Source organism: Alosa sapidissima, chromosome 2, assembly GCF_018492685.1.
Source record: "Alosa sapidissima isolate fAloSap1 chromosome 2, fAloSap1.pri, whole genome shotgun sequence".
Classification (NCBI taxonomy): domain Eukaryota; kingdom Metazoa; phylum Chordata; class Actinopteri; order Clupeiformes; family Clupeidae; genus Alosa; species Alosa sapidissima.
This window is the reverse complement of record NC_055958.1, coordinates 13620171-13637670: the sequence shown is the minus strand read 5'-3', so window position 1 is coordinate 13637670 and position 17500 is coordinate 13620171. Positions and strand designations below refer to the sequence as shown.

At 42.3% G+C, this 17500-nt stretch overlaps 1 protein-coding gene across 1 annotated transcript in view; it reads right to left on the bottom strand.

Annotated features, from left to right (window-relative positions):
* Positions 1 to 17175, bottom strand: part of LOC121694960 (bone morphogenetic protein receptor type-2-like) — an 86360-nt gene extending 69185 nt beyond the window's left edge. The window contains exon 1 of the mRNA XM_042075403.1: positions 15585 to 17175. Within this exon, the coding sequence (XP_041931337.1) occupies positions 15585 to 15657 (73 nt within the window). The 5' untranslated portion in view covers positions 15658 to 17175. The remainder of the gene's footprint in view (positions 1 to 15584) is intronic.
* Positions 17176 to 17500: the final 325 nt, after the last annotated feature.

Below are 17500 nucleotides of genomic sequence, written 5' to 3'. Positions count from 1 at the left end.
GTGTAGAGATGACGCCACAGGTTTTTTTTTAAGTGAGCCACGTTTGCATGTAGGCAATTTATATTCACAATACTTGGGCCTACTAAAAGAAATATTATTTTATTGCATTTGTATTGGTTGTTTAGAGTAAAAAAAAACAATCGGTCGGTATTAACACAAGTTTACAACCGGCAAGTCGGTCGGACTAAAAGGGGAAAAAAATAAATATTTGGGTCGGTTCTAAATTGACAGGGTCGGTCGGGTTACGGCAAACGAAAATATTTTTAAGGATGGCCTAATAACCATCTTAACCACCATAGGAACCAACATGATTACCCTAGAAACCATCATAGAAACAGCTTTATTTAGCATTGCAACAGCCATGTCTACCTACACTCTAAAAAATACTGGGTTATTTTCTCAACCCAAACGCTGGGTTGAGGCTGTCAGGTCATTTTGTGGGGTTGTTTTTACTCATGTTGGATTCATTTCTGTAACCCAGCTTGTTGGGTTGATAGTTTGGGACAGTGCCCCTCCTCTCTCCCACCTGACGTGGAGTACACTACCCAGCACCTGGGTGACTTTAACACAGCTGAATAGTTATTTGAGAGTTCGAAAAAACATTGTAATTCTTCCAACCGTCCAGTCCAGCAGCTGTCAACATGCAATGGAAATCAGGCGATTTCGTAAGGTATGTAACTTAAACTTTTTTTTATTTTTATCCAGACGGATTTTAAAAGTCCACCCAGAGACGTACCCTTCATGATATGAATGGATAGTACTATTCTGCCTGCCAATTCCGTTCAGCCTCAAGCAGGTTAACAATTGTGTCATTCATGCTAACTAACGTTAGCTAACATTAACTTACAATTACTGTTAATGTTAAATATACACAAAGACAGACTCATAAAAACATAGTTCTTTGTTCACTGGGTATGAACTGCTGACAGAAACAAAACGAACTTTTACAATGAACTAAAATGAGCATACCAGGCTGGTTAACATTAGCAGACGACCATATAGCTAGCATCTATGCTAATTAAATATGCTTTGTGGTGGTTGTATGGTATGCAGCTAACGTTTGTCAGCTAATATTAGCTAACACAGTTGAAGTAATGTTAGGCTCTTCACAAGCCACACGTACGGTAATAATAATGGCAAACAACATCTTATTAATTCATTCAAGGTTGCTTTATATTATAGCCATGTAACTTAACGTTACTGGGTGTTTTTGGTTGTAGCCTTATCAGACAGTCATTTAGCTAACGTTACCCGGTAGCATCTACAAGTTAATATAACAACTCCATAGGTGGTCATGGTTTCCGAGTGTGTTGCGCTAATATTTTGTCTCCTGGTGGATTTTTAATGTTTGTCAACATCATTCAATGATAATGGTTCATGAAAGTCTTGATATAAAGTTCTGTAAATAGCAGTGATTAATGCACTCTTTTTTTGATTCACAGGGGTGACCCCCAAAACGGACGGTGGAATCTGCCTGCCTGGAAGTATCACAAGCTTTTTCTAGCTATCTGTTCAAAAAATAAACTGCCAAATAAATAAATGTCGAACTGTTTTATTTCATTGCATGGCTATTGTTGCCCATTGGATGGATTTTAAAACATTATATTGTAACATTAATGATTTGCAAACATTTGTTTTAATTATTATCAATTAATAGTGATTGGATTAAAAAGAGGGAACATCATTTTCGAGGCTAATATAACTCAGTGCTGGGCTCGACCACTATTTAACCAGTGGTTGGGTTGAAATTGGGTTGTTTTTAACCCAATGTTTTTTAGAGTGTAATCAACACTATTGTAACTACATTATCTGTTTTAACATTGTATATTTTACATCATACGTTTTGCATTTTCATGCACTGGTAATTCCTTGGAATAGCATTTCTAGTTGTTATTTGCAGCCCTAAGCCCGACACAGCCCAACACACACACACACAACACACACACACACACTGAGGAAGAAAGGAGTAGTCTGGACAGAACAAGTCAAGCATTTTTGAGTGCAATCAGATGCCAGAACAAAAACAAACCTACAGTCACACTCATAGCCTGCACACACACGCACACGCCGTTACAGTCACAGATTCACAGGCATTAGGGCACACACACACTCACACACACAAATTTAAATACAAAAATATAAGAAGAAAATACATGTGTATAAAACACACAAATAACATACATAAGTGACAGCATACACACATACATACACACACACAAACTGTCTCTTGTGTGCCTGCCCAAGCACTACACAACCACACACATAACCTTGCCTAAATTCCTTTGGGATGAGCTAAAAACTCCTCTCTCACACACACACACACACACACACGATAGGGAGGGTGGCAGAATGAAGGGCACTGACAGCAGTTTGGGAAGAACTCCAGACCAAATGTCCGATTAATTTTCACCAGTAGTTCTCTTCCGCAAGGACACACACACACACACACACACACACACACACACACACACACACACACACACACACACACACACACACACACACACACACACACACACACACGCACGCACACACACACCGCACACATCGCATGTAAATGATAAGCCTTGTGGGGCTGTTTTTGTGAGGGGCTGTTTTTGTGAGGGGCTGTGTTTTTTGGATTTGGAGAGGCCAGCCATCACTGCAAAAGTAGAAGAGCTCTCACAAAAAGCAATGAACAGAAAATAAATCCCTTCAGGGTCTGAACAGCAGACCTCACAAGTCTGAAAAATCATTTTGTTTATCATTTTCAGAGCACCCAAACACCTTGTGGGAATAAAAGATTTTTGTTTTTGTTTTTCCTTATTCTCCATGATCCCTTCTTTTTGAAAACACCAATTTGACATCAATATGTTTTTATTTTCTGTTCATTGTTTTTTGTGAGAGTGTTTCTACTCATCTCAGTAAGGAAAATAAATCAAGAGCCTATGTTGAGTACAAATATGTCTTCTGAAGGCTTAAACAGAGCCCAGCCAAATACAAATAAAATTTGTATCAACTTTGAGGGACAGCTAAGACCATGCAGTATTATCCAGACCAAACGTGACGATTTTGCATACTATTCCTATTTATGTACCAGCATGCAAAATGTGAGCCTCCTACATGGTTTAGTTCTTGCGCTGTGGGCTTGTGAACTTTGACAAAAAAAAGAGCACGAACAAAATCGACACCCCCCTCCCCCTGTAAAACTGGCTGTATCTTGGAAAGTATTGATCTTACATAAGAGTAATTTTACAGTGTGTCTCCTGGGTAACATAGGTACACCTGGTAATTTTTTCAGAATTTTTTGAGACCTAAGTGGGTGGGCCCTGGTTGAATTGACGTGGAATGACCCTTTATGCAATACTGTGAAATACAGACACAGACACACACACACAAACACACAAACACACATAGGGTAGCGACACTGACTTTGTGTGTGTCTGAAGGCCTGGAGTGGAGACCGAGTTTCTCTGTATTTTGTCAGAACTTGAGGTAAACGATCTGATTGGCTAGGTGTCTGGGAGGCCTGTGGGGATCGGTTGAAGTAGTTATGGCCAGCCCTCTCTTCTCACAGACTCTAATTAGACGCCCACAAAAGTGAAAAATTACCCAGAAGACTGTGCAGACACAAACAAGAGCACACTGAGAGGGGAGAGACCTGGCAGGTTACACACACATACACACACACACACAAATGTAATCACCCTACCGCAAGAACACAAATATCTTTGCCTCTTCAACACACAGACAGAATACAAACACACACAGAAAAAAAAACAGGCAGCTTTATCTGTTATGGCTCATACACAGAGACAGACTGACACACACATGCGTGGGCAAACACACACACACACACACACACACACACACACACACACACACACACAAACACAAACACACACAAACACGCACAGACAGTCCTGTTTAAGTGACCTTTCCCCCTCAAAGGCCCAGAACACTTGGGCAAACAGAGACCCCAGAAAGCCCTTGCTTGTTGCCCTTCTGATTAATTACGCCATGTGATCCATTATGACATGTCGTTAATTATGACCTGTGATTAATTATGATACGTCAGCCGCACCTTGGCTCGGCCAGTCAGCAGGCCCACCGGAGGGGGCCTACTGAGCATGTGCGGAGACAGCCAGAGGGCTGGGGAACATGAGAGGGGGCAGAGGGAGGTCTGGGCTGGGTTAGTCTGGGCCGCCTGATAAATATGGAACAGTGACACGAAAACCACACATTCCTCTTCACAGCATCTGCATCACACATACACACAAACAGACCAGACCGGCTGCATCTCACACACACACACACACACACACACACACACACACACAGAACCCACACATTTCTCTTCAGAGCAGCCATAACGCTGACCGAAGACTACATTCACCAGATGAGAGAGATGGAGAGAGGCATCAATCTGTTTTTTGGTTAACACACACATCCTGGTGACATAAAACAACAACACACACACACACACACACACACACACACACACCAAGGTAAAGAAAGAGAATGTGAACAGTATGGTGTGGGAGTGAAAGAAGACAAAGAAGGTTTCTAGAGTTTCCGGAAGGAAAGACTAGCTGTCTGTGAGGTATACGTTTCGTTAGAGAGAGACACTCTACGGAAGCGATGCCTCTCTGTGATGTCATAATGGACCCATTCAGGAACATACTGTAGAACCCAGACATGTGGACTCGAGTCACATGACTTGGACTCGAGTCAGACTCGAGTCATGATTTTAATGACTTCAGACTTGACTTGATAAAATTCGGCATGACTTGCGACTCGACTTGGACTTGAATACTATTCTCTCAAGACTTGACTCGGACTTTGCCTCTTTGACTTGTGATGACTTGACATGTCTCGAATAAAAAACTAAATTTCCTGATCGTGTACCAGTCAACCCAGAGACGCTTTCCCGCGACTAAAAAAAAAAAAAAAAAAAAAAAAAAATAGCGGAGACAAGCGGCCAGAGCACAGTTCAGTAGATTACTGCCACTACCCCCACACGCGTTACGCACTGTGTGTAGGGCACCAAGAGACAGAGGAAGGACCAACATTTAGCCAATCACTAGTAGCTTTACTGCAAACTGATTTGCACTCTTGTTAGAGAACGTTTGTCAAAAAGCACCAACAGCATGTTACATAAAGATGATACTTTTCGAGTCCTCTCCATTAAGATCCAACTTAAACTTATGCTAAGCTACTGCATTTAATTGAGAACACATCTAAGCACGCACGAGAGGGAGAGAAAACGAGTAGGTTCCAGCTGGCTTGTCATTGTTGATGATGATTGATATCTTCTTTTAAATATAAGAAACATATAAAAAGAAATCGTGGAGGCAAAAAAATACGAGATTAGAGGAGATTGTGAATTTATCCGTTTCTCACTAGCCTACTATACTGTTATAAACTATGAGATCCAGGTCATTATGACATAGCTGCACTCACTGTGATTTGGAAAGTGGACAAGAATATTATGAAGAGTTGTCTTTGCCTTGTGTAATGGAACTGGTGAGTCTTGAAGTATTCAATAATTTATTTACATGAAGCACATGATATGCCGATTGAAACGCATTCCACTCAGCTACTGTAGCTAGGTGGCTACTGGCTACCAGGCTCATAATTCACTTTTAATTGCAAACAGAAAATGTCAAGCAAGCATCATGTCATACATGCTTCTCTTTCCAAAGGAATGAAAGCTGTTTGTGCCAACTTAATATCATGCTTATCATTGTTAAAATTGTGCTATACATGTGGCACAAACAAGTTTGTGGACTAGCCATAGGCTATATTTGAACGGAGCTGGTAAAAAAAGATCATTATGAGAACGTGTGGACAGTGGCACACAATGGGCTTAAAGTGACCGTGCACCATTTACAAATTAGATAAACAGCATCAAATGTCTAGTATTTCTTAAGAAATGAATACTTTAAAACTAAATTACTGTCATTATTATCTTTTAAATAATATAAAACTGTTGACCTTGGCTTCCCTTATGAGTCACCACTGGCAGACAGCCTAATAAATTGTTTGCAGGCAAATCTGTGGCCTAGCGCAGTGAAATACCATCAGTCAAATTATTACTCGTCCTTACAGTGGGCTCCGCAATTTGGAAAAACATTATATATATTTGCAGCTGTGCTGAGTGTCATGTAGCTATCCATTTTGTAGAGATTACTCAGGTATGCACATGTGTATATTACACAGGTATGCACATGCATATGTCGTAAAAGATTACAAGACAGAAACATTGAACATATTTTAATCTGTATTTATAGAAAAAATACTGTGGATTAGATGGAAGTGCTAAAATTATGATCGATAGTCTAATAATGGCATTATTAAGTGAAGAGTACCTGATGACTTGTTCAGGACTTGAAAAAGATTGGGACTTGGACTTGGACTCGACTTGGCTTTGATGTGACTTGGACTTGGACTCGACTTGCCCTTCTCTGTATTTAGTTGGGACTTGACTTGGACTTGACTGCTAAGACTTGGGACTTACTTGTGACTTGCCAAACAGTGACTTGGTCCCACCTCTGGTAGAACCAGATCAATGCAGAAGACACCCATCTCTATCCTTCACTCCATCCTTAGAAAAATTGCCATTCAGGGACAAAAGAGTGTATTTTTTTTTACCTAAATGGCTATTTACAAATATGTGACCCTGCAAGGCGAAACCAGTTGTCTTGCGCACAGTGCTATTTTGAGAAAATCCACGATAAACAAACGTACGGGTTAAAATGTCGAATTTCACGTTTTTGCATAATTCGACAGTATACAGTCTACACTTTCAATAACAAATTTCACGGATAAACATACCGTATTTTCCGGACTATAAGTCGCATCAGTCAAAAAATGCGTCATGAGCAGGAAAAAAACATATATAAGTCACACCGGACTATAAGTCGCATTTATTTAGAAATGTATTTCACAAAATCCAAAACCAAAAACAGAGACTATGTAACTGGATTATTGAGGCCAAAAAGATTAATGAAGATGAAGGAGTGAAGGCAGCCAAGAGGAGGGCAGGAAGGTAATTGCAAAGCAAAAGATTCACTGAAAGAAAATGCCATGAGGTGCACCAAAATGTCTCTAAAATGTGGAGAATACAATGCAATCAAGCATTTTGGGCGATGTGGAGTCACAAGCTGGCAGCAGATTAAATGCTCATGAGAGAGAAAAAGATGCAGTTTTAGAGGTGACCGAAACGATAGGCCAATAGGCCCGACGGTATTTGTAAAGCAATTTACAAAAGATTCACAGAACAAAAATGCTGATGTGGTACATGAAAATGTAGCTAAAAATGTGGAGAATGCAATGCAATCAAGCATTTTGGACGATGTGGAGATACAAGCTGGCAGCAGATTAAATGCTCAAGAGAGAAAAAGATGCGGTTTAAATTGACGTGCAGACCGAAGCTGCAGCAAGCAGGTGATATTTAGAAATGTATTTCACAAAATCCAAGACTAAGAACAGACAGACTATGTAACTGTACACATTGAAGCCAAAAATATTGAGAATTCTAGACGAAGGAGTGAATAGTGGCAAGAGGCAAGCCGAAGGCTGCTGACAAGGCCCGACGCTAATTGTAAAGCAATTTACAAAAAAATCACTGAACTCAAATGCTGATGTGGTACATGAAAATTTAATCAATCATTTTGTACGATATATTGGCACAGGCTGGCATGCAGAAGAACAATTGCTTGGCTGGCCACCTCCGAGAGAGCGAGAGAAAAAAAGATGCTCATTTAAAAGGGTCTAAATTCCAGCGCGGAATTGCGGTATATATTGCGAATAAATTATTACTTAGTATTGAGCATACAGTAATAATAAAAGTCCCGCAAATCTAGCCATCATGTGAGAGATTCCCACACATTTTACCCTGTACCCTGTCTGACATTAATATAATAATGGAGCGGCCTGAATGCGGGACTATTGACGGACCAACTCGGACCACGGACGGACCAACTTCAATTGAACCCCATGCAGAGACACACACGCGCGCGCGCAGGACCACTTTGGGGGTGCCTCTCTTTCGTTACTCTCTCTCTCAGCAGGATTTGTCACCGGTGAAGTCAAATTATAGCCTAGGTGCTTCAACATCAACCGCTATCGACAGGAAAGGAAAACAAACATTTAGCGATCAGGAACCGTCAGGAATTTTGCAAACACAGAAGCATGACCGCCTAGGCTAGAACGTAGAGAACATGGATGACTTCTCTATTTGACGTTCGATTGCGGACGTGAACAGACAGCTACAGAGACGGAGCGCACATTAGGCCTACTTTCACTTTTTGTGCGTATTCATTACGTGAAAGATAATTAGTAGCAAAACGGCGATCAAATATTACATGGCAGTGCGTTTTGTTTTCAAATGTTTTCATGCATGTCTAGATAAGGAATGAGGAATGTTTAGGAGACTCGTAAATCCTCAAATTTAGGCTGTGCAAAGCATTACATTACATTACATTACATTTAGCAGACACTTCTTGACCAAAGTGACTTACATATGTCAGCTATATTACAAGGGATCACATTGTCCCCGGAGCAACTTGGGGTTAAGTGCCTTGCTCAAGGGCACAACGGTGGAAGCTGGGAATTGAACCGACTACTTTCAGGCTACTGCACGCTAGCCCAGCTCCTTAACCACTACACTACCACCACCCCATGGCACAGCACCTTTATTTGGCCATGGCTTGTATTCGAGTCAGCTATGTAGTCCTTTATTTCTTGTGATTTATTTGTGAGACATAGGCCTATACTTTTCGTTTGGAGCGGCATGGATAGGCTATCAAAAGCAGATGTTCAATTTGAGATTTAATTTACGTTTGGACTGTTGATTATATTGCTAAATATCGGGACTGATGACCACTGAAATCTGTGGGGTATTTAATGGCTTACTATTAAGTTTCATAGTGTTGGGATTTCGATTGCCATCCACTTATTGCGAGATAAGGTATCCACGCTTTCATTCATTCGTGTGCTGTGCTGCAAGGGAAACCTGATTCCTATAGCCAAAGAGGTCTAAGATAGCCTAAATGTAGTTATTTTTTAAATTATGCATGATTTACTTTTTTATAAAATTCATAAGCTGATGCCTGGCAGCAACAATTGTGTTTAAATGTAGGTTACTGCTTCAGCCTCTAGCTCAGAAGGGGGCCGGCATGCGACTAGCTTGAGAGCAATGAGAGCAACGTGTTGGAGACTCATGGTGTAAATGACTTTTCATTGGCAACAATAACCAACCAACAATATAAAATATTAAGAAGAGCTCTTTTATGAGTTAAATTGAAACAAAATTATACTGGCTTTTATTTGTCCAAATCTGAGGCCCGGCTATAAATAGAATCCCTGCCATAATTTGACGATTTAGGTATGCACGTGTGTTTCAGGCTTAGTGCAAGCACTAATCTCTGACTGAAAGTGCACAGGACTTGTGCATTTGAGAGCACTCTCTCGCGGCTGTAGACGTAATGTTTCACGTAGGGTTCATGTCAGTTACTATAAATTAACATTTAAAAACATGTTCAATTATATATTTTTTTCATATATAAGTCGCACCTGACTATAAGTCGCAGCACCAGCCAAACTATGAAAAAAAGTGCGACTTATAATCTGGAAAATACGGTACGTTTTGACTGTTAAACCCTGACTTTATTTAGGTGAAGATTAAACACATTAGCAGCCACTAAAAGGTTTTACGGTAGAGCTAAAATGGAGCCTACTCATTAGGCTACTCGTTACTCAATGTGCAAGCTCTCTATCGTTCTTGGCAGATGTAACCGAATATGAATGTGAAAGACTTGCCTTTCAGGGCACGAACGGTCAAAAGCACGAACTTTTAGAAATATCCTGGCGTCATTTTACGGACCAGGAGAAGTTTTCCATTGACGTAGCAGTAGGCCTAGCACATTTTAAAAGTGGGCCTATAGCCTACACAATCTGTGTATAAGTATAAGTATAAGTATAAGTATACTCTTTTGATCCCATGAGGGAAATTTGGTCTCTGCATTTATCCCAATCCGTGAATTAGTGAAACACACAGTGAACACACAGTGAGGTGAAGCACACACTAATCCCGGCGCAGTGAGCTGCCTGCAACAACAGCGGCGCTTGGGGAGCTAGGTGCCTTGCTCAAGGGCACTTCAGCCATGCCTACTGGTCGGGGTTCGAACCGGCAACCCTCTGGTTACAAGTCCGAAGCGCTAACCAGTAGGCCACGACTGCCCCAACATGTACATAGAACTTCTTCTCCCCTTACTATCCCCCTAAATAGATTAATTATATTCTATAGTGACACCTTATGACCGTCCCTGGTATTAACTAGGGGGCAGAAAAAGACACTCACTCGGTTGATAAAACTGGACATAGTCAGTCACCCGCTTCAAAGTCACGCTACCGTAAGGCTAATAATAGCTGTGTCCTCACACTATCGCACGTGACAATTTACTTAAAAAGGTGATTTTCTCCTCTTCTGGCGTATCGTGACAGGAGAACCATGCCAACTTTGGATGCGGTTATCTTAGCGATATTTTTGCAATACCGATATACTCGATATACATATCGTTGGAAAACTTAGTCAATGGCAGTCCATGTGAGCACATTAACTTAATTTTGTAAATTTTACCAAAACGACTGGTTTCGCCTTGCAGGGTCACATGTGTACCTTTAAAACCCTAATTTCTGCATCTTCATTTCATGGAATTTCTCAAAAAAGTCTTGACACTCAAAGAACTGCAATTTAGGCATTCATGTTGTTGACATACATTGACATACATTTCAACTCATTCATGTTAATTCATTGACGTTATCCATGTTAATAACCTATTTATAATATGACCTATTCTGGGACAAAACCCATCATGTAGCCTGACATCTTATTGTGATTGTTTAGAGTTGTTGTGAATAATTAGTCGTAGCTGGCCCACTGTAAAGTGACAGCTGATGTTTGCAGAGCTCTGGCTGTGCTGCAGCTGGACAGACTTATTCTCTGAGAGCAGTTCTCAAGGTTACTGCGTACACCAGCCAGTGGCATAGCATTACTATCAGATATACAACTAATGTGGTTTAGATGGGGCACACACACACACACACACACACACACACACACACACACAAAAGCACTGATTTTGCTGACAATGAGTTGTGTGTGTCTGGTTGATGATATGCTGAGGCCGGGTCAGGGCGGAGTATTAAAATGCAGTGGGTAAGCGCTTAGCTTTCCTGGCCAACTTTTGGGAAATGTGCTGAATTATTAATGTGGTTTCTGTATACATACACACACACACACACACTCTCTCTTGTACACCCCCCCCCCCCCCCCCCCCAACACAACCACACACAAATGGTTCCATTTCAAGATCTAGTGTCGGCTGGATTATTGACCATTGTTCTCTGATTCCATCTGCCATCAGGAAGCAGGCATGAAGTGTGTGTGTGTGTATTGGTCGGAAAGGTATAAGTGTGTTCTTGCTGCGCTGTCTCCAGTAGCAGTCATCACTCTCATGCCCAAAGAATGAAGAGATGCACACACACACACACTTACAAAACATAGACATACAAATACCTTTCACAAACTATAAATGAACATAAACACACTGAGATTTCATCCACACCACACTCACATACACACATACACACACTCACATACATACACACTCACATACACACACTCACATGCACACAGACACTCACATGCACACATGCAAACACACAAACCGACGATTCCTCAACACAGTTGAAAAAACAGCACAAACACGTTGAGCCAGTGCCAGTGTCAAACACAGCCTAAACAAGTTTGTCTTCCATGTTTGATTCCGAAGACCTGAAATTATGGGATGTACTGTCTCTGTGCCTCCTATCGCCACAGACACAGAGCACCAGATCACCACTCCCCACCCGCCCCCATGAACCCCCATGCTGAAGTTTTGCTTCTGTCAAGGTCTGCTCCGCAATCACTGGAGCCGCAAGTCAAAGCAAGGGCCACTATATTATCCTCTGAAGGCTGAGAGAATAGAAACCTCTGTGTGTGTGTGTGTGTGTGTGTGTGCTGAGCAAGTGGGAAAGAGAATGAGTAGTCCATAATGAGAGAATGAGAAGTCCATACTGATATGTGGGAGAGAGAGAGAGAGAGAGAGAGAGAGAGAGAGAGAGTGAGATATGTCATTTCACAAATTACGAGTTGTCTGGCAACCACTAGGGATGTCACTTTTGTGAAAAAATCCTGTTCGATTTTTGAGACAAAAGTGTTAATTGAATCGATTGTAAAATCGATTTTTTCACGTCTACAGACGTTTCCATTTTCAACGGCAAATATAGGTCTAGGCCAATTCACAAACAACTAACAGGCATTAGGACGAACGTAAAGAGGGCACTTGTAGACGCAAGCCAGCAATATTTCTGATGATTTATTGGCGTGAAGTTTCGTGCCTGCAGGCTACTGCTGCAGGTGTTGTGTGCCTTCTGGTTTTTCCCACCTACTGGTTTCCTTGCACGTGCTCGCGTTTCTCACCACAGCTGCAGGAGTTGTCAAACATTCACAAACAAATACTTGTTTTGATTTGAAGTCGCATTTCATATTTATCCCATGATCATTACACTACAACCACTCGTACAAAATACATGTAAAATAAAGGCTATAATTTCGCACACTTTATAGCATTAAAATGGATTCGAACCTGCAATAAATACGCACACCTATGAACCAGACCGACCGGTCAGCGCATTTTCTCTTTGAGCCACTCCAATTCGCTGAAAACCGTCATCAAATCACCTATTAATGAACCACATTATGTCTTGCATTAGGTGACACAAATGGTATTGCCTTCATCTTATAACTCCTTGTCTGAACGACTACCAGGCCTATGGTTTTGAAAAATCAAATGTTCCCTGACAAAGACATTCGTAAGAATGTTTATTGACTTGAAAAATGCGCTAATTTTTTGCAAACTCCCTTCATTCAACCGCTTTGTTCTTCTCCATAGTTTGATATACCAAAAATCCGAAGTAGGCTTACTTCCACATCGAACTCCTCAAGTTATTAGGGCCTATCATTCGTCCCTCATGTCGCACAGGTTGATCGCGTTGTCCTCCATTTTTGGCAAAACACGAGCAGCACAGCAGCTGATTGAAACAGCTGTTTCCGGTGCGTAAAATTGGTGGGAATTTTCTTTTTAGCTTTCGCAATGCTTACTGCACTTCGGAATTCTTTTATATTCTTATATTCTTGTTTGTGAATTTTGTTACATCTACCCTTTTTATTTGTTTAATTCATTTAAAATTGTACATATTTGGTTAAAATCGATTCCCTATTTTAGTTTTCGAAACTTGTGTTGTTTGGTCCAATCGATTTTCGAACGTAAAGTAACAGCCCTAGCAACCACCACAGCCCCGTACAAGATCTGGCAACCACCACAGCGCCGTACAAGATCTGGCAACCACCACAGCCCCGTACAAGATCTGGCAACCACCACAGCCCTGTACAAGATGTGGGCCAGTTCAGGGTTATGACTGTCATAATCAGCTTTTAACTTGTTTAAAGGTAAAAACAGTAAATCATGAACATTTACTTCAGTAGAACACACACAGACACACACGCATCCTTACATCATTGTCAATCACAGTAAACAGGCTTGAACCTTGGCTGAAGTTTGTCATTCCCACACATTCCCTCACAGCGGGCGCACACACACACAATCTCTTTCTCTCCCTTTCAAATACATACATGTACTTATACCTCTTTCATATCCACACCCAACACCACATTCCTTCCTGCCTGCCTGCCTCTCTCTCTCTCTCTCTCTTTCTCTCTATAACACACTCTCTCTCTCTATAACACTCTCTCTCTCTCTCTATAACACTCTCTCTATAACACTCTCTCTCTCTATAACACTCTCTCTCCCTCTCCCCCTCTTCCGGTGTGTCTGGTATGCAGGAGACAGGAGGCTGAGGGCTGAGGCTTATCTTATCCGCTCCAAGGCTGAACAGAAGCTGCCGAGGCTGGGGTGACTGGCTCCATGCAACCTCAACCCCCATCACACACACACACACACACACACACCACCTCCACCAATCGCCCTCACACACAGCTATCAGGCCCTTGCTGAGCCTACCTTGTGAGGGAGCGCTTACAAAGTTGGGCACCTCTCTAATGCTGTTGCTTAGGACTACATGGTGATGAAACAGCAGCTTTGCTACTTGGGTCAGCAGGGCCCGACTGACAACTGGTCAGATGCGGTCCAGATCCGGACCGATCGCAGACTAACCCAGAATCCCAATGCTGCTGGAACCAGAACCTAGTTCCACGGTCAGACTAAAGGCAGGTCAGACAGGGCCAGATCGGAACAAGCCTGAGCTGCGATCTGATGTCCCGGGGCTATAACCTGCCGCTGCACTCCCTTGGGTCGCCGTGCTTCCTTCTTTCTTTCTGTCTTTACTCCTTTCACTTCTTCCTGGCCCATCTTGTCTTCCTTCCGCTCTTGTTACCTCTCTCGTTACCTCACTACCCCGTCTCTTTCACTCTCTGGTTACTCCATCCATCCTCTTCTTTCTTCCCATGCTCTAATTATATTATCTCTCTTTCTCTCTCTCTCTCTTTCCCATTTACTTGTATTGAACAGGCCAATGAGGAAACCTGCTCACTGACTGATGATACATCATGTTTTCTTGCCTCGATTAACATACAGTAGTGAAACACACACACACAGTTGGCTTTCATTGACGTTTATATGGCTTTGGCTCCTGAAGCAGTTGTACCCTGATTTTTTTTTTTTCAGTACTATCAGACACTCTACTGTCTACTAAGAGGTGTCTTTCTGACATGTGCTTCACCACTCTTGGCAGAAGCCTGCAGGTGTGCCATCCAAAGCAATCAAGATCACAATTACCAACTTTTAGTGCAGAAACACTGCTGCATGGGTTGCAGGTTATGTCAAATATAGGGAAATGGCATATTCTACTACTGCTGAGAATAATGGGACAATGGACAATGTTTCAACATGCCATAACTGTAGCAAAATGAGGCCAAAGGGGGATGAAAATGAAATACAACATGAAATGTAACAATCTTAACAAACCAATGCAGACTAGTTAAACATTACTCCAACCGGGCTGTCACCGACTGTAAACAGAACACCTGCTGGCAAGCGTGCCCGCGTGCTTACACAGGTGACCAGCTGTCCCTCGTCTTCTCCTTTCGCTAGCTATGTCCTACAGACAGACATCAGGTTACGGTGCGCGGCCGTTGTTAGCTGGGCGGTTAACATTAACGTTCGGTAATCTCAGTGACTAAACAACAGACAAGTGATGTATACTGACACAGGCTAAACAAGTGTGTCGGGGCGGACTCAACTGGATTAGCTAAGCAACCAAGCTACATTTAACGTCACAGACTAGCTCCACTATCGCTGGGCAGATGCATGCTGTCCGTCAACTCTGGTCCATGTCCTTTACAACACCAAAAGCTAAATCGACTTTGTAAGCCATCAAGCAAATGAAACGAACGTACTGACATTGCCTGAAGCAGTGTTGTCATCAATGCGCGCGTGTGTGTGTGTGTGTGTGTAGAAGCTAACAAGCTTGGCACTTACCAGCGACAGGACTGAGCAGTAGCACGACGAAAAGCCCTAGCGCCAGGACAGAGATTCGGCCCGGCACTGCCATATCTAGCGGCTATGCAGAAGAAGGGGTTGTCCTAACCAGCGTTTCCAAAAAGTTTTCTAGTATTCACTCCTTTCCTTGAATGAGCAGAGTGCGCTCATTCGTTTGCAGTTACTTGTCCGACTGGTAAAAAATGGTTGATGATTATGAACCAATAGCACATGTCTCAGATGCAGGTTGTCTCCATGCTCACGTTGATTGTCGTGGAGAAAGTGCAGGTAGCTAGCTATGTCCAGTCTTTGCCCCAGCAAGCTAGAGAGAAAAAATCTGATTTGCTCTCCTACTGCCCCTTTGACAGACAGTGTAAGGTTATATTACTTTACCGCCTATCATCCGTGTTAGGGTGTCGTAGAATGATTAATAATGCCTTCAAAAATCCTTCTTCTGCACACAATATTTCGCGGGACAGCCAAATGATTTTAGCTGACGCGTAAATTCGTTCGGGTGCTTTCAAGTCCAAGTTCAGCGGCCGCGCGGTGCATGGGTCAATGTTGACAGTCAATATTCCTATCCAGTTGGAGGGTTAGCCTAGCTGATATTGCCTGGCTGTCGTCCCAACATTTGGTAACGTTAACGTACTTCTCTTGGCTCCCTTTTACATCCAATCACAAGGCAGAGTCACCAACCTAAAATAGATTATTTCAACAACGCGAATTAGCAAGTTATTTGAAAATCTGACAACTGTGAAAAATTCAGCAGATCCAATGTCATGGCTGAAATGGAACTGTAAACGAAGCCATAGGTCTAACGTTAGTAAAAGCTTGCGTTTGAATCGGTGCCGAAAAAGGCCTTTTAACACAGAGCAAGACCTAAACGTAAACCTTTGAATTCTGTTCAGTTTTTTTGTTGTTAATAGCTTGCCGACAATATTCACATGGAAGTCAAATTTGTCGTAAAGAAATTGTCAGAAATCTTAAGGGTCCACGTCGATTCGTTGAGAGTGCAGCCCGTTTTCTTTGCTAAACTTCGCCTCCTCTTTCGCAGCAGACGCTGTGCTGAAGGGCAGCCTCGCTCCCCCCCTTCGGCGTCCCTGTTCCCAATGTCGGGACTGCGTGAACAATCGTGGAGTTTGCCCCAACTGAGCGCGATGGTAAAGCCTCTTACGATTCTAAAAAGCAGGCCTCCGCCTCGGTAAAGTCCATACTGACGTTATACAAGACCGTATAAGATATGTGTTTGTACTCCTGCTTTCCATAGATTTCTCGCTTTCGTCAACTTATGCGAAAAAACAAAACAGCTAGCTAGTTACAGTACCAGATGACTGCCAGACAGTAGCCTACGAGTCCAATCATAACTCGCATTTGGTTGAAACTAGTCGACGTTACATGTAATCCACTCAAACGGCTGTAGCTTGGCAAAACAGTAAAAATCCTCGTTGATTTTCTCCCACTGATGGTGAAAAAAACGAGTTGTTCAGTTCTTCCGCCGTTCCCTTTAATCACAGATCTTACGGAGGCGACAGACAGGCGGCTTGGAACGAGTTGGCCGCAGGTTGTTCTGTGTGCGTGTGTTTGTGTGGATGGGAAGGTTCAACCGCGAGGGAGGGAGGGAGGTGTGTGTCTGTGTGTGTGTGTGGTGGTGGTGGTGAATGTACAGTCTGCTCGCTTACAAAAAAAAAAAAAAAAAATTCACCGAAACGAGCGCCCTCTACCCGCAGACATCAAGGATTACAAGAGATTACTGTATTTCACTTTCGTGCAAAGTCCAAGAATTCCTGTTGCCCTCAATATAGAAATCATGTAAGTCCACATTGATGATCAAATCAAAATGTATTTAAAAGGTATGCAAAAACTGTCAAATGGGACCTAGACACCCCAAACCAGGCACTCTTCCATTGGAATGGAAA